The sequence below is a fragment of the Thermobia domestica genome, chromosome 9 (genome assembly GCF_964235325.1).
Source record: "Thermobia domestica chromosome 9, izTheDome1.hap1.1, whole genome shotgun sequence".
In the NCBI taxonomy this organism is placed as follows: Eukaryota; Metazoa; Arthropoda; class Insecta; order Zygentoma; family Lepismatidae; genus Thermobia; species Thermobia domestica.
Window position 1 is genome coordinate 281,993,149 of NC_137462.1, and position 24,312 is coordinate 282,017,460.

General features: G+C 35.5%; 4 protein-coding genes across 6 annotated transcripts in view; 1 reads left to right on the forward strand and 3 right to left on the reverse strand.

The window, feature by feature from the left end:
* Positions 1–3,141, forward strand: part of LOC145660721 (histone deacetylase 8-like) — a 270,630-nt gene extending 267,489 nt beyond the window's left edge. The window contains exon 10 of the mRNA XM_081726095.1: positions 644–3,141. Coding sequence (XP_081582221.1) covers positions 644–678 — 35 coding nt within the window. The 3' untranslated portion in view covers positions 679–3,141. The remainder of the gene's footprint in view (positions 1–643) is intronic.
* A 628-nt stretch (positions 3,142–3,769) lies between these two features.
* LOC145660719 (kinesin-like protein KIF6) overlaps positions 3,770–24,312 on the reverse strand; it is a 108,574-nt gene continuing 88,031 nt past the window's right edge. For both annotated transcript variants that reach the window (XM_081726088.1, XM_081726087.1), the window contains one exon: positions 3,770–8,611. In XM_081726088.1, coding sequence (XP_081582214.1) covers positions 7,797–8,611 — 815 coding nt within the window. In that variant the 3' untranslated portion in view covers positions 3,770–7,796. The remainder of the gene's footprint in view (positions 8,612–24,312) is intronic.
* Positions 13,707–17,504, reverse strand: LOC145660717 (uncharacterized). The gene has a single exon (XM_081726083.1). It carries the CDS (start codon positions 17,502–17,504, stop codon positions 14,856–14,858), a length of 2,649 nt encoding a protein of 882 aa, XP_081582209.1. The 3' UTR covers positions 13,707–14,855.
* Positions 17,198–24,078, reverse strand: LOC145660723 (uncharacterized). 2 transcript variants are annotated; one of them, XM_081726099.1, is made up of 4 exons: positions 23,838–24,078; positions 20,660–21,186; positions 19,172–19,415; positions 17,198–17,991 (listed from the first exon to the last, which is right to left on the reverse strand). In XM_081726099.1, exons 1-4 carry the CDS (start codon positions 23,989–23,991, stop codon positions 17,870–17,872), a joined length of 1,047 nt encoding a protein of 348 aa, XP_081582225.1. In that variant the 5' UTR covers positions 23,992–24,078; the 3' UTR covers positions 17,198–17,869. The 2 variants fall into 2 exon arrangements, with proteins under 2 accessions (XP_081582225.1, XP_081582226.1); XM_081726100.1 differs by having other exon boundaries at positions 19,172–19,412; positions 23,838–24,075.

Here is a 24,312-nt window from a genome sequence, read left to right on the forward strand (position 1 = left end):
TAGTAAAAACACTTTTAAACTAATTACTCGAGGTAAGGGGCCCAAAGAAGCTGAATTTAGTGTAGTTTTAGGAGTTCCAAATTGAATCTTCTTTAAAATATTATCAATTTAGTGCAAACACCATTCTAAATTTTTCCACATTTCGAAGCAGTCCTGAAACTTTTGCACGATGATGTCTTCTAATTCTTGCTCCTTTGTCACCCCTTCTACGTCCTCAAAACTATTTTCCCCGAGGTCTTCTTTCATTCGGAGGAGTAAAAATAAGTTACAGAGCGAGACCCGGTGAGTATAGCGAGTGGATAAACTGGATGTGTTATTTTTGGATGAAGATTGTTTCACGTTCAAAGTTTTCTGCACTGGTGCTTTTAATTTCTTACTCGGAATCATTGGCAAGAACTCCAGGACACATTTGGCAAATCAACAATTTCGTCAATAATGCAGAATTTAATGCTGGTGACAGATGTTGGTTTTGTATTTTTTATAAATAATTTTGTTTCTATAAAGACTGTATTTGTTATCTAGTCACCTCCAGATGAAATTTTTAGTTATTCTAACTTATTTTGTGATAAACAAAAATGTAAACAGTCTGTAATACTAGTTCAGACCATTCTAACGTTCTTTCAATTCATTGTTGCTTTTGTAGGAAACGTGAAGAATATAATACAGAACACGTCATGAATAATGAGATGGATAAATATGATACAAGATCGATAGGAGGAACATTCTATTTTTGTGAGATGGTTGTGATGAACCTCTGAGGCTAACTGGTCCATAGTAGGTAATGCAGAAGTAGAGGGCAGGAAACAATTATATGAGGTCCAAAGAAAAGTATTCGTTCATTTGCTAACGAAGAGAGATCCTATCCAGGAATGACTGCTATCACAGGAAGCTTCAATATTTATTTTGAATAAAAATAGCTAATAGGAAAATATTTTATTATTCGATTGGACAATTGAAGAATGTAATACAAATTGTATTATTTATAATTCACCGAAATAACATTTTATTACAATTTGCAAACAAATAATTAAAGGAAATATTGTCTCCAATCAGTTTGCGAGCTGTTAAAAAGAAAACATAGTCCATATATATAATTGGCAATTTGTAAAGCTCTCTTTACCTTCATCCTGCATTCTAACATGGCGCTCACCCGAAATTTTTCCCTACTTTTCCACCCTTCCAATCTGATGATGCATGGAAGAACAGAAGTGTCTGTGATTATATTCACTATTTTCTGATGCTTCATTTTATAAGGATTGTTCAATTGAACATAGACATATTTAAAAACTTACGCTGCATATTGAACAATACACGCTACCCCACAACGGTACACCGGTAATAGTTCCAGATGCAGGGAACTATATCAGTAATGAACAGAAAAGAAGAGCGCAAGTTGAATCACAATCACGAACCGTTTGAGAGCTCCCTCATGGGTATATGAGTGCGTATTCGCGTTTGATGTCGCAAACTAGGGTTCAAATCTCGGTGGGAGCTCATGTCCTTCGGATTCCACATTAAACTGTAATCCAAGTCTCATATAGCCTTAGTGAAGGACACGCCAAACGCCATTCTCACAAACCAACGAACCGTTCGGTCAGAGATGAAACGCTTACTCTTCAGAGCGTACTTAAACGGAGAGAGAGAGAGATCTGAGGTATAAGGTGGGTGAGTCAGAAAAGGCCTGCGCATTCGTCTCTTAGCAACGCGTGAACTTGCATTATCGTAAAGCGTATGCACACCTCGCGACAGTTTTACTGGCCCTTTCATTTGCAAGGCTGCTCGAAGCCAAAAATCGCGTAAAGTGTAACAATAATGAGAGTAGATCGGAAGTCACTCCAGCAGTAAAAATACATTGACACTAAAAAACACTGTGAACAGAACCTTGCCAATCGAAGTAGATGATTGCATTCGTTGATCTTGGTGATGAAAGATGCTTCCTCTCCTGACTCATGACTCAACCTCTTTGTTGTCAGCTCGATGTGATTGCACCAGTCACAAGTTGCTTCAGGAAGTGTCATCCATCTGTGTAGTATCGGCTGAGATATTCCATTAGCCACTTACCCTTTTCAATACCTGATTTCCATGTACAAAATGCTCCGACGGTGAAGTTGACAACCGTTAACAGGTCACATAGGGTTATATGGTGGTCGTGTTATCATGTCTATTTCTTCTTGATTACAAGCATCTGTCGAAGTCATAGGATACGCAGTGTGTGTATCCACCACCTCGAAACTGCACACCAGTGAACATTAAGCTTTCTTTTAAACATGCATTCAATCAAAGGTTTTACTTGCAAAGGAATTAATCACGCTACGTTATACCTGCTTCGACGTCTTCATAATTTTTTTCAGTTCAACGAACGCACGTCCGACTAACGATGTTTATACAGTGCTGGCATCTCTTTGGCACTGTCAAGTATTCATTGTTGCTAATTTTTTCTATGTTTCGATTGAACAGCTGTTATATAGGGTAGGCCTAAAGTACGTATACAGTACCATGCTGATCAGGTCATTGCATTTTATGTCATTTCTTATTGTTATTCATCAGGTAGACTTAGTTTCTTTATTATCTTCTTAATTTGTGTTTACTTACATCTTAAGCTCGGAAGAGCCGAAGCAAATAAATCCATAAACTAGAAGTTATAGTTCATCAATACAGGGGTGTATACCTACTTTTGGACCACCCTGTATATATAAACCGTTATCAGATAGGGAGGGAGGACATAGGAAGAAAAGACAAGAAACCTTAACAGGGAAGTAGCAGTGAGCACCCAGTTAGAATGCACTCCATATGATGATGGCAAAACATGATAAGTACATTTGTAGAGTTAATATAAAATCCGTGGTAAGTGCGAAAACGAAAATATTGAGTAAACAGCCCAGATGTTACTTCAAAACTGATGGAACATATGTATAGTCACGCGTATTCTCCTGGGAATTATTTGAACTACTTCCACAGTGAATATGAGGTAGCAAGTTTTTTACTGAGTAATGTTAGAGACATAGGCCACATTTTTACACTAAACCGAACTTTTCAATTTTTGGCACTTAGCACAGATTTTATATTCAGTCTACATTAGTACAGGCAAACGAATTTGAACCTTATGAATCAAATCAATGCGAGGATGCCAAAATATATCACGTTTTGGCCATTTTCTGGTTTTCGCTCTAGTAGTTGATCAGACTGAGATCTGTGTAGCCCTATATGCTGGAAAAAGTTGATTAAATAGCTTCATTTAAAATTCTCTATTTATGCGTTTTACGAGGTGTGTTCAAAAAGTATCGAACCTTTGGTTGGCAAAAATACATTTATTGATTTGAAAGTCCGAAACACTAATTCCCTTCAAAGTAGTCTCCTTCGTAATGAACACACTTCTCCCAGTGCTCCCGCCATTGTTGGAAACACTTTTGGAAAGCAGTTTTTTTGGAATGGCGAGCAACCGTACCGTCACATTCCGCATGATGTCTTCTCTTGACTCAAATCGATTATCTTTTAAGTAGCATTTTCAGTTTGGGAAATAACCAAAAGTTACATGTCGGGTGAGTAGGAAGCCTGACACACAGAGAAATGTTGTGTTTGGCAATGAAAGCCTGAATAAAATTTCGCGGACACTCTCCTCATGTGCAAATTATGCTTCAAAATAGAATGTACCGATCCGATTGAATGGTTTCCACTTGGGTATCACCAAACTTTTGGCAAAATTTGATACAATATCGTTGCTCAAGTTTTTCTCTCATTCTACAAAAAAATCTCAAATCCGACGACCACCTACTACATGTCTTCAGTTGTTGGCCGACTGACAGCGACTGACGCTGCGCATGAGTGTCCCCTCTATATCTACACTCAAAAAAGTCTGCTGCGCTTCATTGGTTTACAATAGGACAAAAAATAAGGTTCGATAGCTTTTTTTTTTTAAAACATACCTCATATATTTTGTTTTCACACGTGAACTGAAGCTTTTTTAAATTTAATTCTTAAGGTTCAATTTGCTTGCTGTACAAATGTTCATATCATGTTTACCCATGCGTGTGTAAACATACTCCCTCAACAAATGTAACAAATTTATTTTTATTTAATTAATTAATTAATTTATTTATTTCATAAATTAATTTAATAGATTCAATGGTATTCGTATAATGTATGGACATTTCATAATTTATTTATAAAAATAGTTTTTGAGTTAAACTTGTGTTATGATCCTAGAAGTTCTCTTTTCTCTTACACTTGTTTTACGTATATTGCTAAATTAGTGCCAAGTTACTTGAACGATAATATTTTCGTGAATTTAATGTTTTTGTTGTTTGCTTACAGTATTTTCTTATGTACGAAACGTTTTGAGACCCAAATTATTGTTAATTAATAAAGTAAAATTTTAAACAGTTGATAATTTCAGTTTCTTTATTGAAATAGTTCCCAACCTTTTTTGACTGACGACACATTACTGAACATCCACGACACTGTGACATATTTGTTTCATTTTTCATTAATAGTAATACAAATAATAAATGTAAGGCTAGGCCTATAAGTTTTTATAAAGAAATGACTCTATATTATTGCCGCTGGAGGCATTGACTAGTAGAGTTGAGTTGATTTTGAGTTTAACATCCCGTTCACCAGCGAGGCTATATGAAACGTGGACTTACTGATTAACGTGGAAACCGAACCACATGAGCTCCCGCCGGGAATCGAACCCGGGTCTCCCACGCCAAAGACTAGTAGACTTTGTCACAAAATTGATTTTTAATTAGTCATTAAGTGCTTTATGATTATTAAATTCTAAAATTTTGCGGCACACCGGTATGGAACCATTGCTTTATTGAATTTTGCCTCCACTAACATCAGTTTGTTGTAGACTAATGGATTCTCCCTGAATCCATTGAGTTGAGTTTGTGTATCCTTGCGGAACACCCAGGCTGTGAAGGATGACACCTACAAAGCACGACAGAGGTTAAACTCGGTGCAGTTGGTGGGTGCACAAGCCGTCATGCAAGATCACCCCTTCCCACCACACTATCTAGCCTCTAAAATGAAATCCTGATTACAGGACTACCTCGTCTGTGAATCCGTTAGATAAGAGGTCGTAAGTATTCACTGCAAGTAAATCTCAGTTTTATAAAATTACATAACACAAAAGAGAACTAAAAAGAATGCTCTCAATAAAAAGCAGGTCCAATACTCAAGTTCACACTCGACTAAAACAATCTGACTTAGAGGGGAAAGGAGGGACAGGCAGACAAGAACATCGAAAGCATTCTTCAGGTTTTTCAGCCATACTACAGAAGGTTGTTCGACCGATTTTTGGATCGGTGGGCTTCTGTCATCTTACGAGAAAATTCGCCAGTACCACCGATTGGGTTCTATTGGATTCCCAGTACTGTGGAATATCGCCCAGCATCGAAGTTTGCATTAGAGCAAAATCAGCCACGCAGAGGCAAGGTTGAGTCGGTCCCACTCTTACTTGCAAGCTTTCCAGATATAAGCGATGGTGCGCGAACACTAATGTTGGAGATGTCTTTTCAACAAGCAAAGGAATATCTTGAAACGGAATGACATCAATTCCTAATTCCCTTTCCATTTTCTGATAAAAACCGTAGATAACTTGAAGCGTTATGCATATGAGTCCACAGCGTACAATTGTGTTGGCTCACGTATTACCAACTTCTCCGTATAACTGAATCGCTAACAACTATAACCCGGCACAGTGGCGACCAATCGCATTACGATATGTAAGCGCTCGGACATAACCACCATTAGATACCTCTGCCAAAATTTAGAGAGGGTGGCCAGGGATCTTGACCTGTGACCCAGGGACACAAAAGTGAGATCAGATGCTGCAATTACTACTATAACTTACATCTCTTTCACTAAATTTTCCACGGATAGACGCGTCAGCAAATAAATATATAATAATAATTAAAAATATTTGAACTCGAGTTTACACTTTATTGTACACATTACCATTTCTATTGCTACATCACTTATATTATATGTTAATGTTCTCTTTACCGCTGCCCACCTTCTATGATACTTATTCCTTTAGGGATACAGTGGCTCAGTGGTGGAGCGCTCACCTTTGGTGCTAGAATCCCTGGTTTGAAGCAAGTGACTTTGTGGACATCATGTTCGTCATTTTCTCGAGCTCTCTTCTTTCCTACCATATTTTCGCTCCACCAATTCTTTCATCATTCATCTTCCTTAACAATGCGCCTCTTTTAGCCTAAAGGGCACAAAGATAAAAATTCCATTTCATTTCACCTCTTTTAAGTGCGACACAATAACGCAGGGAAACAACACATCAACATTATCAAAATCATGACGAAACAAGAGGGACCTGCATATTTCAGTCTCAAAGAAGCACTCCACTTCTTCAAACCAACTTAAGTTGGTACAGTCGTGTCCAAAATTATTGTTGCATATCTATAAATATGTTGTTGTAGGAATATAATTTGATAACGAATTCGCCTGGTATTTCTTATAATGTTAGGATGTGTATAATCGGCAAAGAGATGTATGTGGCAAATTTCATGTCAAAAGAGAAGTAAATAAGAACAATAAAACGAAAGTAAAACTTTCTTGTTCATTTAGCAACATTTTGTTTGCTCATTCTAATTTTCGTATTTATAATTCTTTTCCTATGAAATTTACCACAAATATACATTTCCCGATTATACATATAGTAACAGTATTAAAAGCACCCTGCAAAATCGTTATCAAATTATATTCCCACAAGAAGACAGTTATAGATATGCGACAGTCATTTTGGACATGAGTGTACAATAGAAATTGCTGGTTTAATTTGAAAGGTTTTAATTGTATGTATATGCAGTGAAACCTGTCTATGTTGGCTACCATCAGTTCCATTGAAAAATTTTCAACTTACGGAAAATATGTATTTTAAAGAAATAGTTCTTTAAGAATCGGGCCAACTTACAGTGTTGGGCAACTTAATAGCTTTCACTGTATTAGAAGTACGTCACAAGTGGCCAACTCAGAGTAATAAATAGTAAAAGTCTTACGGGAAAATACAGGTTCCTTAAGAATTGGGCCAACTTACAGTGGGCTAACTTAACAGCTTTTACTGTATATATTTGAAGTAAGTCACAAGTAGCCAACTCACAGAGCAATAAATAGTATAAGTCTTATGGGAAAATACAGGTCCCCTACAAATTCGGCCAACTTAAGAGGTTTTACTGTATTTGAAGTAAGTGACAGCAGTGAGTGTGTAAATATAAACTTAACGTTGCTCGTGGAGTCTACATAGTGATGAGTCGAAAACGTAGGAGCAGGTACTCGTTACAGAAACAACCACGAAGAGACAAGCACGGCATAGAACAAAGGATAACTTGTGATATTATATAGCTAATAGCAACAGAGGATAATAAACAACAACTGTTCAGGTGATAGCGTATGATAACTAGCATCTTCTATCAAACTACGTAACAAGCTAACCAGATGTTAAAACACAAGATAACCATATTAGGTAGGCCAACAAATTGATTTCAATACTCAAAAATTAAACGCATTAACACATTGACGAAGAAATGAATAAAGAATATGAACACTGTTCTTTTCTGTTATTTTTTTCTTTTTGTAAAATAATCTAAAACAAATAATGCATATAATTAAATTAATGTTCGAAAATATGAGAAATTCAGCATCGTCATACATGTACATATTAGACTTTTTAAATATTGCAAAGCAGATTACTTAACTTATTTGAGCATGATAAAGGTTATTGAGAACAATTATATATTTAGGAAAATACAAATTTATACATTGATGTTGCAAATTGTGTTTCATTTTATAACATTCAACATCTTTCTTCTGGCCTTGTAAAACGCGATAATCTCGTCATCGATATCTTTCTCTCCTGTTAATGGTATATCATCAATGCTATTCTGATTATTTGACGATTTATCTGATAACGATAACTGTTCATCTTGGGCTTTCGAATCTGATAAAACTGAAAAAATGGTTGATTCTGTTGAAGAAAATAAGTTTTGGGCATGATTAGATGTACCAATGGGATTTTTTATCTTTTGTTCATGCAAAGAAGTGCTTGGCATTAGATACATATTTTCGTCTGACATATTTTTTAGAAGTTGTAGATTTTCCATTTTTTCTTCAGTACTGCTCATCTGGGCATCAAACATTTTTTTATTTATGTGTTTAGAGATATTTCTTTCATTTTCCGTCTCTTTATATTTATTAGTCTTAAAATAGTTCTTCTGGACTTCATTGTCAATTGTATTTTCTTGGAAGTCACAGAAGCCACTGTCCAGAGACAATGTCTCTTGAGAAGGACTGCAGAATGTTTCAGAAGAAGCAGATGTTACGTTGACTGATTGTGACTGTGACTGTGACTGATACGTTACGTTTGGATGAGATTGCTTAGCGCGCCACCATCCTCTGAACTCATGAAGAAGTTTAACTTTCGACTGATGCAGATAGCGCTCGAGATGATCGCTCTCTTGCTTCAGGGACTGCAACTCTTCAAGTAGATCTTGATAATGCTTTTGTTCCTTCTTTAATTTCTGAGACAGAGCTTCCATTTCAAAACTTTTTATATTCCCAGTGTTCTTTAATTCTTCTAATTGATGTTTAAGCAAAGCTGCAAGAAAGGAAATTTCAAGGCAACTTTTAGTTAAATGTATATAGAAAAAATAACAAAACATAATACACTCAATAATACGTTTCAAGCAGGCAGAACTTGTCGTCTGATATGTTAAGAAAGTACTTAAGGGTAAGCATAGATGCAGATAAGAACAAGTGCTAAGTATGTGGATATTTAGAAAGCACTGGGATACACACACGGGCGCCCGAAGGGGCTCGAGGAAACAACTTAAAATTTCTTGAGATTTTCTTATTACAAATAAAAAATATCAACGTAATATAGCAAGCAGGGAGATACACTCCCTAGAAATTTTTTTTGGCGCCCATGGATACACAGGCTCCATATTCGTCTTAGGAGATGTAGAGGATGGTGTATAGGTATCAGTAAAAGAAATACCAGTAGAATTAAGAAAGGCATTTGAGGAAGGTAAGAAATAAACAACCAATGAGCTTTTACATTTCAAATATAATAAATTTTAAAGCGAACACTAATATTAAAGGATACACATAAAAGATCATTTATTTTGGTACGCTCTTGCAATTTTTAAACTAATAGAGAAGAAAAATGGTGAAATTTTGTACTGTGCAAATATCTACAGGAAGACATTCTTTGACATACTCTGCGATATTACTAGATTAACGAGGGCGCGGTGGCTCAGTGATAGAGCGTTCACCTCTGGCGCATGGGGTCCTTGGTTCGATTCCAGCTCTCGTCAAGTGAACTTTGTGGTGGACAAACATTGTGTGCATAGGTTTTCTCGCGGTTTTCCCGTTTCCTCACACTTCCTTCATTCCACCATTCCATTCATTTCTCATCATCACCGTCTCCTTTAGCCTAGCCGGTATAACCGTAGGACATTAAAGTTAAAGATTTCACTTCATTTCATTTCGAAGTAGAACTAGGTTAACAGTGTTGCTAACCCAACATAAAGTTATGTTTTTTCTCGAATGGCACTATGTTAGGTTAATACACATGTCAAATAAAAATTTAAAATATTGCATTTATTATTCAGTGTTGCAAAGTAGGAAACTACAGCATCACAAACATCCCCATTTTGGAGGCGTCTACAACAGTAACGCAAATGAGACAGATGGGACAACGCACATCCAAAGAACTATCATCGTGATACACAGACTGCAACAAAATAGAATCGAAATTACAAGGGATTGAAAAAAATGACTGTGGTCCCGTGTAGCGCAGTCGATAACGCTCTCGCTTTTATTGCAAGCGATCCTGGGTTCGATGCGCGGGGAGGACCCTCGATCGGAAAAATGTAACAAATTTTTCAGGTCAGCCAGCCACAAATTCATAACAAAAGATTGAATTTCTTTATTTAGCACTTCTCAGTGAAAAGAAAGACAACAAGAAGGGATATTCAAATTATCGTAAAATAATTTGTCCAGTACACGGTGGAAGGAAAGAACTTTCATGATGTGTAATCGTTGTTTTAATGTTAACATGCTCATGCCTTTACTGTAGTTAAAAAAAATAGTAAATAGGATTTGCATATGTTCCTCTGTTGCGGTTCTATACCTTGTTTCTCCTAAAAATCCTTAGGCTCTGGAACTACGGAAGTAAACAGGTACATTTACACAAGACAAATGACGGGATGAGGCCTCACATAATGGTCTCAGGCTGCTTTTTTTTTTTCTTCCGCATTCATTTCTTCCTCCCCAATTCTCCAGGCAGTGCGATCGCCAAGTGACGTCATCCCTCATACGTGACGGGCTAACAGTCATAAATGCCAAAAGCCCAGAAATTTAGTTCTTTATCCTAAAAACTGGCTTTTTTCAAAACTGTTATTTCCAAACACTGTTTACATAAGTACGTCATCAAATCCCATCATAGTTTTCAATAGATGTAAAGATCACAATGATGTTTACAGTAATTTGATATCTCAAAGTGCTTTAAAGATATGGTAAACAATGGTAAAGTATGCAAAACTGCTTAAAACTATGTAATTCGGAGAACTTGTAATTTTGTATAATATAAAAGTATTGTTATAATGTTATATAAGCAAAGTAAATAAAAAAACTTTTAAAACTTTTTACAAATGCACCATTTTAAGCTATATAGGAATGTTCATTATTTTTTTCATATCCCCGGAATGGTTTGCGATATCAAATTCTTGTAAATGGCGTTATGATAATTTATTTCTGTTGGAAACAAACAACGTAATTGGATGTGATACGTTCAAAATATGTCATATGATGACCGTAGTATTCGACAAATAGGTACTTTGGAAGTGCATTGTCTCGTCCCTCGCACTTGCGTTATTACTATTGTATAAGCTTCCAAAATTTTAAACTTTCTTTTTCGATGTTTGTGATACTATAGCGTCCTTTTGTAACACTAAATAAAACTGGTACTGTACGTTTTTTATTATTATTATTATTATTATTATTATTATTATTATTATTATTATTGTTATTATTACTTATTTACGAACATAATTGCAGATACAGCTGAACGCCAGTTTACACAGGAATATCTAATAAATCTAAGATGAAACATAATGCAATAATAATAATAATAATAATAATAATAATAATAATAATAATAATAATAGCAATAATAGCAATAACCAAATAATAATGTGTAAGTGATAACAAAAAGGTTGACCATAGCTGACTAAAGTTTATCCACCAAAATGACGTCGTAGTGCAGAGTTATATGAAGCTTCAGAATTAAATAAATCTGTGGGTGTTTGTGATATTTCGTTGTATAGTTTAGGAAGCCTGTAGAACAGAGAACGTTGAACTATTTCAAGTATGAAAAAGATACGTGTTGCATGTTTGTCTGAAGGAAATTCGGAAATACAATTCTGAGAATAGCGTTTCGAACCTGAGTTAACCGTGTGTGAGTTTATACAGATATTTGAGGTCACTGATTTTATGACGAGTGTCAGGTAGTTGAATATTTAGTGTTTGTAACAGTTCGTGCTTTGTCATGACACGTGTGCAAGGTACTCTGAGGCAGTGCTATTCAACCTTTTGTTTTCGCGTACCCCTAGAAGCAGTTCGCCATCCAATTATGTACCCTTGAAGCTGTTTAAAAGAAATTAAATCGAAATGAACTTATTAAACTTAATACACATATTCTGTTGATCAAAAAGGTAGGCAAATAGAGACCAAACAAAAGAACAATCAGTGTACCAATCAAAAGACTATTTACGGGGGGATAAAGTGCACATCCGAAAAAAATAGCAGAATTCACATGGGAAATTCCAAAACATGTGCGAGACATCAAGTTCTACTCATCCTCCTTGATAATTCGCACACTGAGGACAATGTTAAAAATTCAAAATATTAACCGATTACTTGGAAATATTCGACGTGCGTGACGCCATTTCCAAAATGTCCATCGGAAAGAAAAAAAAATCTCCAATAGGATCATTCATTAAATATTGAAAATATGCTTACCCAGACAGAAAATACAGGTGGTTTACAGGCGCCTGTGAAACATGCATAAACAGGCATATTTTTACAGGCGCCTGTACATGCGCCTGAAAATGGAACACTTTTAAACGCATGAGACAGGTATGTATTTTTTTCACGATCATTGCATGTTCATTTCACGGAAACAGGTAGTTTTCATGTTGATAAAGTTGCAACCTTGCAACGTGAAAACTGCGTGTAAAACACATGTAGAGAGTGGAAAGACATGTACGTAACCGGCATGTTCCATGTAGTTGACATATACGTTACTTCATGAGGATCTGACGACAGCTGCTTTTCATTTGATAAAAATGTAATTGACATGTTAAATACACGTGAAATACAGGTGTTAGCAAATTAGTGGGCGTGTTAGCGAATTATACATGTAAAGTACATCGCATTAAGTGTACATGAAATTTGCGTGTAACAGGTGTTGGACACGCATAAGACATGTACGTTCCATGTATATACGGCAGAAGAGACATGTAGGTAACATGTACATGGGAGCCACATGTAACATGCATGTTAAACGTTGATCACATGTGCATGTAACATACATGAGACCTGCGTGTTACAGGCGAATTACTTCTACCTGTGACATATGTGGGAAAGGTATGTTACAGGTGGATTACATGTACCTATAACATACGTGTTACAGGTGTATTACATGTACCTGTAACATACGTGTTACAGGTGTATTACATGTACCTGTAACATACGTGTTACAGGTGGATTACATGTACCTGTAACATACGTGTTACAGGTGGATTACATGTACCTGTAACATACGTGTTACAGGTGGATTACATTTACCAGTTACATACATTGGACATGTCTGCTGCAGGTGGATTGCATGCACCTCTAACATACATGAGACATGCATGTAATAGGTGGACTACATGTCCCTTTCACACACGTCCAACATTTATGCAATGAGCATTGAATGTCCATTGCACGCATATGGCATCATGCATGTTACGTGTGTATTACACATGCACGTAATCAAGTTGTAGCATGAATTTTGCTTGCTTTGCAATGGAGATGCAGTGCTCATGTCATATATATGTCCAACGTATGTAACAGGTGCGTGTAATCCACCTGTAACACACATGTCCAACGTATGTTACACGCACATTGCACGTACTAATAACGTTGACTTCAGATGAATCCACTTTGCACGTTCCACTGATATTTGCTCTCTCTTCCAAAAGAATTGCATAAGCCACATGCAGTGGACATTAAAGAGCATTAACGCAAAACAAACTTCTATGTACCGTACATGGGCATATTCGACTTCTAAACAGAAGGCCAACACAGAACGTGCAAGGGTGTATTCATCTGAAAGTAACATGTAGTTCAATAGTTCACCTTATTTAATATATATATATATATATATATATATATATATATATATATATATATATATATATATATATATATATATATATATGTGTGTGTGTGTGTGTGTGTCTTGTCGCACAAACGCATTGTCAAGCAACTAAGTCAACTTATAACGAACCTATTACATTTCTTTCCCTACAAATTTAAATATTTATCAATTTATAAACAGCTAACAAATAAGCAATTTAAAGGAATTGTCGTTTACCATATTTATTCTTTACAGGTTTGCTCACTATGATAATACTAACTTACTGTTATAAAGAAGAAATGAGATTTTTTATTTTATATTTTTTATTCTTTTGTACAAAAAATACAAAATAATAAAATTACATATTTATGTACTTGTTACAATAATTTTTTGACCCATCTAGTAATTCCAATAAACAGTGCTTTTCCGATTGCTTACTCTCGTGGAAGTGATTCTGCACGTGAAAAATAAAGGACAGATGTCCTACAATACATAGTTTCTGACGGAGCGATTAGAAACGACGAGGCGCTATACAGAAAGAAATTTTCAAAATAATTTTAGCTGCTATCACCCTTACCTATCTTGAACGAAGTAGATTGCAAGTTTGGTCGAGACATAAGTTTTTAAAATATATAATCACACCTCGAAATTACACCAATCTGAAAAGCCCTGTTTACGTCCCTTTAACTATTGTCTATATACTAATACAAAAAAAAAAAAAAAAAAAGCATTATAGTCAATAATGTACGGTCAAACTAACCGCAATCATTACAATTTTAAAAAATAAGTGATAGCAAGCAGAACAAAATTCCGTGCCTGTTATAAACAATATTTTAAGTACTCATTTACCATTCATTCAAATAAAGAAAACTTTACTAGATTACATCAGCACACATACATGAAAATATGAATGAGGAAGCTTATTTCCTAAATTGAAAACGTTATTCCAAAGAAATTGTGAAAAACAGTTATGATGAGATCTTCCTAAAGTTTGGAATTGAGCCCCTGAGATCAGAACAGGAAACAAACCTGTTAACATTGTTTAACTGCATAGTAAAAATACCATGAGAGTAGAAGCAGTTACATGTTGATGAGAAAAGTTAAATACAACACTTAATTCTTGCCTAAATATGATTAACATTGAATAGTAGGTACAGTCACGAACATAAAAAAATGGAAGTTTGAGCCATAAGAAATAATGGCTCCAACTTCCATTTATTTATGTCCGTGACTGTACAAAAGTAGAAGTAATTTCACAACTAAACAAGAGTTAATGCAGGTGGAAGTTCATTTCAAGTTTGTTTTTGCCTTCAGTACCCACTCTAAATTATTTAGGCACAGATCTACCATGTGTGGTCAGAGAGTTTCTTTTAATTGGAATTTTATGACAAAATTTGACTTTTCGCTACTCGCTGCTGTTGTAATTATAAACCTGCTAATATGAAAGTTTTGAGAAAAAACTTTTCTCTTCTATAGTTAAGCATATAAGTTTCTTATGTAGCAGCTCATTTGTTAATATTACAAAATCTTCAATAACAGTACTGTTATCAGATTGGAATACATGTGTAATTGGTTGACCAGACCACTGTTCTCTAAACGCAGTATAAACTTGTTTTTTCTTAACAGAAAAAAATATATGTTCTTTGGAACAAGATTCACAATTAGCGATATAGATATCGGAAATCTGACACGCGTAAGGCACCCCATCAGAAATAAGAAGAAAGTAACTGTCATCATGCTTCCTATTAATGCAATGATTAGATGTGCAAAATATTACTTTTCCCGTTTTTTTATTGCCGATTCGAGAACATTTATGTATGTTAACTACTTCCTGTTTCTGAAAGCAATGTTTTGTGATAGGAATACCTTGGGCTTTGCGAATAATAGTTTCAGATTCACAATCAATACGTTCAACCTTTGAAAATGTAACAGATTTAGAACTTAATACAAATTCATCGTTTACTGCAAGTTCAGCGGACGAATCATCATTAAAAATTATATTTTCTACAGCAAATCCAGATACAATTTGGGCAGCTATTTCCTGTGTACCGTGCATGTGATGTTTTAAGGTTCCATTTAAAGATTCAAACGGGTAACAAGAGAATGACTGCAAAGGTCCTGCATTTCTGACGCAATCTGTAAGATGAAGCAGGTCGTGGATGTTCGATGACATATACTTTTCTCCATATAAATATTGCATTTGGAATACAAACGAATGAAAGCATTTCTCCATCGACTCCATATTTCTCACATTGACTGACCTTAAAAAACCTGCCATAGGTGTAACAATCTGCAGAATGTGATTGAAATATATATCGTTGATAAATATATCAGAAAAAATTGGAAAGTATAGTAAAAAGAGGTACTCAAATTCTATAGCTTTCCAATTTCTACGTTCTTTCATGGACCGTGGAGTATGTGAAATACTAGATGGAGTTTTAATTTGTGCTAAGCGATCATTCAGTACATGAATCTTCCGTCCTAAGTACCAGACCTCATCCTTATTTTTCGAATCTAACCAAAGCATTGTAAGGCACCTAAAAACACCTAAGCATATGCAGTGCATATAATCTATCATAGTGCTGTCAATGAGTTGATAGGAATTAAGATTAGAAAAAACAGACTTCCCTTTGGCACCAAATACCTTTTCCTTAGCATATTGCAGATGTTCATCATCAAGCCTTGGTGGACCTTTCGGCTCATTCTTATTATAAGGATAAATACGTAGCCCCTGGTGTAAGTATTTTCCAGGTTGTAAACACTTACTACATCCATATTTCCCGTTGAACTGTACAAGCTGCTGTACAGCACACTTTGCTGGTTTATCAAATGTGCCAAGTATGGCATGAAGACTAACTTTTTTTATTACATTTTCACCAATTAAGAATTGTTTTCCCAATTGAATTCCCGCTTCAAACTTTTTTAATTTTGCAACAACACAAGCATAAAATATACTGTGTAACAACTCGTTTTTTTTCATACAATGTTCCGATAAACCATTGAAACTAAACAAACCTAGCAAAATAATATTTTCTGGTCTCCATCTAGTGGGTTCATTAACTTCTAAAATAGAAAAATAGAATGGCCAAAACGAAACACTGGAACTTTTAAAGCAACTAACACCATCTACATTAATAATTCCTGTCAATGACAGAATACCATTCTGGTCTAAAAACGGATGATGTTCTCTAAATTTGCTATATATTTTACCATCTCTAACACTTTCCAAAATGTTTTCATGTGTTGACTGCGAAGTTGAAAGTTTAGCCAGAAAGCCAGGTCGGGAAAACATATTTTCAAGTTGTTTTAAAATATCTAAGGTAAAAAATACATGAGCTATTTTACACGAGTGTTTAGTGCATGCACAATGAAGAGACGCCGATGGTGAATCATACATAAATGCACACTGACAGCAGAAGTAGTGTTTCTGAACCTGCAGTAATCCTGAATTATTAAAAATTTTGAAAAGCCTATACTTTGAATTTGGAACTTGTTTTGCATTGATAGAATGTAATAATTGAAGAAGATCTGAAACAGCAACTTTGGTAAGCTTATGTTTCTTCACAAACTTCATTACCTTTAAAATACTGTTATCTTCTACTCTTTCCTCTCCAATCGACTCAGAGTGCACGCTCACTTGCGTACATACTGACGGTTCACCACATATTGATACAGTCTCGACTGAAACTTCAGAAGAACACACTGAATGAGAAGAATGCGTTTCATTCGTCGTGTTACCCAGGTCAACAGCAAATGATGAAAGATAATCGTCTCTACAGTCCCTTTCAGGGAGGCTTTCCGTACTTGATTGTTCACTGACGTTGTGAGAGGAAAGTGTGTTATGTTCCATATCGAATTTATCAGTATTACTACAAGTGACATTCATTTCACAAGTACCATTTCTGCTCTCATAGTAACTATTATTCGTATTTTGTGTTCCCTTTGTCAAAAAACCAGTACTATTTTGGTGCTCACCAAAAATATCTTCCCGCTTACTCCATCTATGTAGAGTTGTTCGTGGTATTTTTAGAACAGATATATTTGGAATATCAGATGAAATATATTGCTTGTACTGCCGTTTCATGTCAGCAACAGTGAAAGGCTAGAATTACAACACTTTTAAAAAAACCTTCTTTGTTACTACGTTGCCTCCACTACAAAAGGAAACACGTTAATGCTTTTTACATAAAAGATAAAACTTAGTCAGAAGCGAAGATCCCCATTGCTAATTAAGCTTAAAACTATAACGCCAAAACTCTAAATAACAAGGCAAATAAAGTAAAAACCAGTATTATTACAATAGTTAAATAAATGTTTAACACACAGTGCTTTAATAATAATAAAAATTCTACACACATTTGTGGAAGACTCAAAAGATAGCTCCAATATTTATAAAAACAAGTACTTAATCTTGCACGTTTCAGTAAGATATTCAATCTCCTTTGTATCCTATTCCAATAAATTCCCTTCTGCTCTCTTCTTCATCGATTTACGAGCCTGCACGCACTTATCAGTCATTGCAGCATGTATAGTAGACGGTTTGCATTGCGGGAATTTCATGAGGACATAATCTGTTGAAAATAATACACTGCGTTAATTTGGAACAGCATGCTTTTATAATGCGCACGTTCATTTTATTATTAATCATCGTTATCATCAAACTATAGTGGTTATTAATTTACTTTGAATATTCAATTGAATGAATTGAATAGAACATCCTACCTAACAACATCCTATAAACAAAACCTTGTTATGTTGATCAACATATATCCGGAACAGGGTTGTTCCGAGTTCAAGTTTTTGCATTCTCGAAGAAATAGAAATTGTGAAGGTAAGTAAGGCATGGAATAACTTATTTCCATCTATTTTCTTTTGATTGCGTCCTTACCTCTCTTCTAGTTTCTATACTGCGCAAGTGCGAAAATCTTAAGATAGAACAGCCCAGTTCCGAATATATGTTAATTAGCGTTATATACAAGATGATGTTCTTTTACACATGTAGTACGTTCTTCTAATTTAATTTCGACTAGTAGATAGTATTTACTGAAACGTAACCTAACAGCAGCAACAAAAAAAAAAAAAAAAAAAAAAAAAAAAAAAAAAAGGAATTAACCTACGAAGGTGGAGAGTGGGAAGTCCATTATTAACCTAGAGAGTAGTGCGCCTTCCGCGAAACTGAGATGGAGCAAGGAGTGCGGAAGCCGCGAGTAGAATGAACCTAGTATATTAATTTTTTAATTCGTTATCCCGCTTAGCTCCGCCTCCCTCGCTCGTAACTCAATTCCACTACAGTAAGGCACACAGCTTTTTCGTAGTAAATAATGGATTTCCAACTTTTACCTTTGTATCTCTCTTTACTCTTTCAGTTTTACGTCCCACGTAAATGCCGAGTAGGCTAAATGAGACAGTGATGAGAATGAATGAAATGATCGAATGAAGAAAGTGGGAGGACCCGAGAAAACCCACTCACACGGTGTTTGTCCACCATAAAGCCCACTTAGGCTCTCAGGATCGAACCAGAGACCACACGCACCAGAGCTGAACGCTCTACCACTGAGCCACCGCGGTCCCATACCTTTGTATCGTTATCGGTTGAAATTACATAATTTTGTATTAATACGTAATTGTTTGGTACGTAAATATTAACACGTTTTACATTACTATTTCCATGTAAGCGAAATGCTGTTTTCACATACAAAAATAAGAAGCAATTTTCTACATGTGTAGGAAACATGTAAGATATATACATACCCTTTATTGCTGCAATTACGTCGGGAGACAACTGTTTTTTTATTTGTCCATGACCAGTAATGGAGCTGGAACTCATCTCATTATCAGTAAAAAAAACTGACATTAAATTCCTTGTTAATTTCGTGCCCGATTGACCTGCACTAGCAAGGCATCGTACCAAACGTGTCTTCTTTATTACAACATTTGGATATTCTGCGCTCAGAACAACATCGGCAGTTCCTCTGCACGATAAGTCAGTATCCTGCTAACAGAGAACATACAAATTAAATCAATTCCAACCTTTGAAAGAAAAATGCAAATAGCACACTTTCATACAAGTACGAAACAAAGGTACATTTCGGGGTGAGTAGAAAATCTTTAAAATTTTATGGGCCGCTGTAATATGTAACCACTATCGCTACACACTATTTCAGAAAAAATATTCATGTTTGTATGTACTCTTATCATTTTCAATATCATTAAATTTGTTATCCCCTCATAGGGTAGAGTAACATGCAGAAAGAGGCTATTACCGTGTATCTTACATATCAAATATAAAATCAATACTGAAAAGCAGACCGAAAAAAAGAAAGAAAAAAAGAAAAAATGTTACGAACAGGATTGACAATTTTAGTCACAATTTCCAAAACAAAATGCATACTTCATTTGTAAATTTTCTTTCATTTTGACATTCAATAGAATGAACAACTTAAGATACTTAGAGTAAATTTCCTGAAGGGCTGTACTAACATTGAAAAGATCGAACATGGTCGAAGAACCGATTTATATTAAAATACCTTCTTTCACCGTAAAATATTAATGAACATTGATAAAAGAAAACTGGGCAGGGGATAAAACAGCCTTCTGCTTAACGTGCCATAGCGTCAACCTGTACGCCACCAACTCCCGTTTTCGAGACCGCGTCAAAACTTTCAGCTGTCAAAGTTAATGTAGGCTGGGTAGCATAGTTGTTAAAGCTACGGCACGGTAAGCCGAAGAGGGTTTCATTCCCAGTCCATTTTTTGCTCTTCGACGGGGAAAAAAAGAAACTATTTTAAGGGAAAAAAATGCAATTAAAATAATATATGAACTCTCACTTTCTATTCGATAAGTTTGTAGTTAGGAAAAATGTTGCAGCTACTTCCTTTACTTTTTTTTTTTTTAACAATTTTAAATACACTAAAAATTATAATTCCAGATGCGCATAAGTATTAAATTTATGAATTACAGTAACAATAGTCGCCAAATTTCTTGTGCATCCAATTATATTATCTATGGTTTTAACGCCAATCTTCAATCGTCCACAGTTTCATCACGGTCACCATTCCACAAAAATAATAACTTATCTTTGTAGAATGGCGAGCCTAATGAACCTCTGGAATTACAGTACAAGAAAAAAAGCGTTTGAAAAACATACATGATATAATTACAAGCACAAGGAATTTGGAGAGAGTAGCTACTGTACTTAATAAATTTACAATAATCCTGTTTCGTAAATACTATACTTACCCTGGTTTTCGTACTAACGGAAGACAATTCACTTTCGGAAGGTTCGTCATCAACTTCTGCATCTAATAGTTGGAAAAGAAATTGTTTCACACAACGTGGAACTTTAAGTTTTCGGCTGTTCTCGCGGTCCCTAGAAGCACATTCTTTCTTCAAAGCATCCACCATGCATCGCTCTTCTTTTAATTTACAGCTCAATTCTGTGACTTTTCTCTGCAACTGATCACAATTGTTACATCGTTTGAAACTTGTAGTTGTGTTACTGACTTCAAGGCTATCACTGCAGGTATTAGCATTTCTTTGTTCAATACTGTGGTTAGAATATGTCTTTTCTGTTAATACATGTTCATAGTTTCTCTCGAATATATTTTCCAAATTATCTATTTGCACCGAAGATTGATCCTCTTCGCTCGGAACATCAGTCTCATCGGATGATTCAGTTCCTTTTATTCGTTTACTAGGAACAGCAACATCTTTCTCACCATTCTGAATACAATTGTCAATCTCACTTTCACAATCAGATTTGGTGCCTGTTAAGAAAACATAATAAATATGCTTACTGATTAATCTATATTTACAAAGACAAAACCTGCTTAATATTAGTATGATAGAATTCCCGTATAAGGTGCTTGCACTTTACGATAAAAAGAGAAATATTAATAACACTAAGTATTAATCAATTATATACTTATAAGTAGTTACAAATATATTTTAATGATTTAAGCATCAAATCAGAGATTTCGTGCAAATATCTCAGTGTCCACAACCGGTGCATTCACGTTATTTAACGTTGGTTGAACTCCCTGTATCAATTTATGCTGCATTAAGCAGAAAGGATCTAATGTAACCCAAATCTCACTGAAGCCTTGCTGTGCAAATCTAGAACTTGCACATATCAAGCAAATGCATTTGCAAGTAACATCTTATTGAATCCTTTATTAAACTATAGGTGCGACTAGAAGGTGGCAGCCGGTGGAAGTGCATATCTGAGAGTGGGAGCGAGTGAAGCGAGATGATGCACAGAAATCCGTAATTCCGGAAGGAAAACGTCTTGGCAATCTGTACCTTTTGTTCAAAATGAACTGCGCGTTCGCCAAAGCTCACTTACAGGGTATATAAATAAAGTAGCTGAACGTACCCGCTTCGCTGCGTCAGACCAACAATTGAGCCCCTTCCACTCTAATAATCGGAAATTTTATACACCCTCAGACACGTGTCTGCATACTTTCCTGTTTATTACACGCAAGGAGAAACGTGGGTACTTTTCTGAGTAATTTCACCGGGTTATCACAAGAGTGGGGTAGTAGTTATAGTTCATTCCTTTGTTTATCTTGCTATTTTATATGATTGTTGAAGTTTTCAACTTTCTCAGCATCAGGGATTCGGAGATATGGTCATTTAATTAAAATAATTCCCGTCCTCTTCCCGTCGAATTTCTAAAAACCCTTAAATACGTGTCTAATTAGTTTAAATGAGAAGTCCTGATTTCATGTTTCTAATCTTCAAATGTTCCGACATATCGACATCATCTTATAATAATTCTAAACTGCGTGGGAGAAACAAAGTAAAAAAAAAAAAAACCTTTTTTCAGGAGGCGATTATTCAACTCACGTTGTTTAGAATTGACTTATATCAAGTTAACCGGAGGTGGAGCATGACACATAGATCTCAAATTTTGACTGATCTCATTTTGACCCATTTATGACTTATATTGTTTCTCCCCCGCAGTCTAGAATTGCAAACCCATCCTTTTTTCCTCTCCTCCCCTCCCCGGGTGAATTTCCAAAAACCCTGAAATATTTGTCTAATTATTTTAAATGAAAAGTCCAAATACAAAACTTCCTAAGCTTAAGGGATTCGGAGATATGGCAATCCTATTAAAATATTTCCAACCCCTTTCCCCCCAAGCCGTCTAATTTCCACAAATCCTTCCTTAGTGGTACCCTAAGTCTCAAATTCTTTATACTGTCCAAATTTCAAATTTCTAACTTAAGCGATTTGGCCTGTGCGAGGATCGGTCAGTCACTCAGTACTTTGAATTTTATAGATAGAAGATATATGTACAAAAAGGAAATAGAAATGGCTATCAGCCTTCGTCCATTTCACATCTACGTTCCATGGATCCGAAACCCGTACTACAATTATGATAAAGGTGGAAAAAACCGAGCCCTGTGGGGCCACTAACACGTCCTACTACTACTACGTTGCCTCGTAACGCAAGTAAATCACTTTTTTTTATCAGTCAAGTGACTCAAAATTACTACCGAACAAGACTGGGGGAGATACTAAAAGTTAGCCTCATCATGTTCACCATAATGGTTGAGTAAATTATTGTAAAGTCAAAATGTGCAAGGTGACTGAATAATTTCAAGTACATATTTCGCACCAAATCATGTGGACCTAGGAAAATAAACTACCCCCTCACAAGCTGTCTGTGATATAGACTTGCGTTAATCAAACTAGCAGCAAAATCTCCTGCCTTACCGGTAAAATACCGGCCAGTTGGCAAGGCCTAAAATAGGACAGAACCCTAAGGGTGCAGTTGGTGCTGAAAGAAATTAATATATCATGAATGTAGTAATGCGGCCATGAACTAGGATAGTACGTGAATTATGCACCACTGGCAGAGTTCTAGAACACTGGTCACACATTGAATGTAATATAGAAAGAAATCAGCGTGCCCTGCAGGGCTTCTAACCCGCCTTCACTCGCTATCGCTTGCCCGGCAGTACTGTGTGAGTTAAGTATTGAGCTGTGGTACAGAAAGGATCCAAACTAGCTACTAATATATATCTGGGGACCAGCGTTCTAGGACCTTCCCTGCACCACGTAATGTATTTACTCTCTTACGATACACTTTATGACGCAAACAGCATTTAGTGCTAAAAATAATAATAATAATAATTTCTTGAAAGTAAGAATGTAGGCCTAAAATAGGACAGTATGAACAATATGTACAAATGTAATAACGAAATAATTGCATATTCACAATAGTACACGTAACATAGGCCTACATGATGGTCGAAGCCTAGTCGTAATTACGTTATTTTAAAAAAACAGTAACATAATTTACATTGATTTTAGAACTTTATTTTTGAGACCAACAAAAATAAACTTCTCAATCTCTACAACAAAAGGTTATTATAAAGATACAACAGCAAGAAACACAAGAGCTACTCACCGAAATGGCAAACTGTCCCATTGAATTTCTTCTGTTTCCACCGGAAACATCCCTCTTCTCCCAACTTCAGTTTCGTTTTTCCGACATTCTGCTTTACATTCAAAACGGAATAAGAACCGTTTTTCCATTTAACAATACAATAATCTTCAATCATGATTACACTCTCTTCATCATACACTTCAAACCGCCAGTAATGATATTGCGCCAAAAACACGTACTTCCCGTCACATGACCGCTGCAACCAATCACTGAATTGTTTCCTTGTAGTTTAAATGAAAATTAAAATTCACGACAATGCCATTCAACTAGGGATATATACGTACCATTTTCTATTAAATTGTTATTAAATAAAAATAAATATTTTACACCTAATACACTCTGGAATAAATAATCGCACACTCTGTAGGAGCTTCAGGCACAATAGCCCCCCCCCCCCCCTTTAATTTTCAACTAATTATTTTCTTTTCCATATATG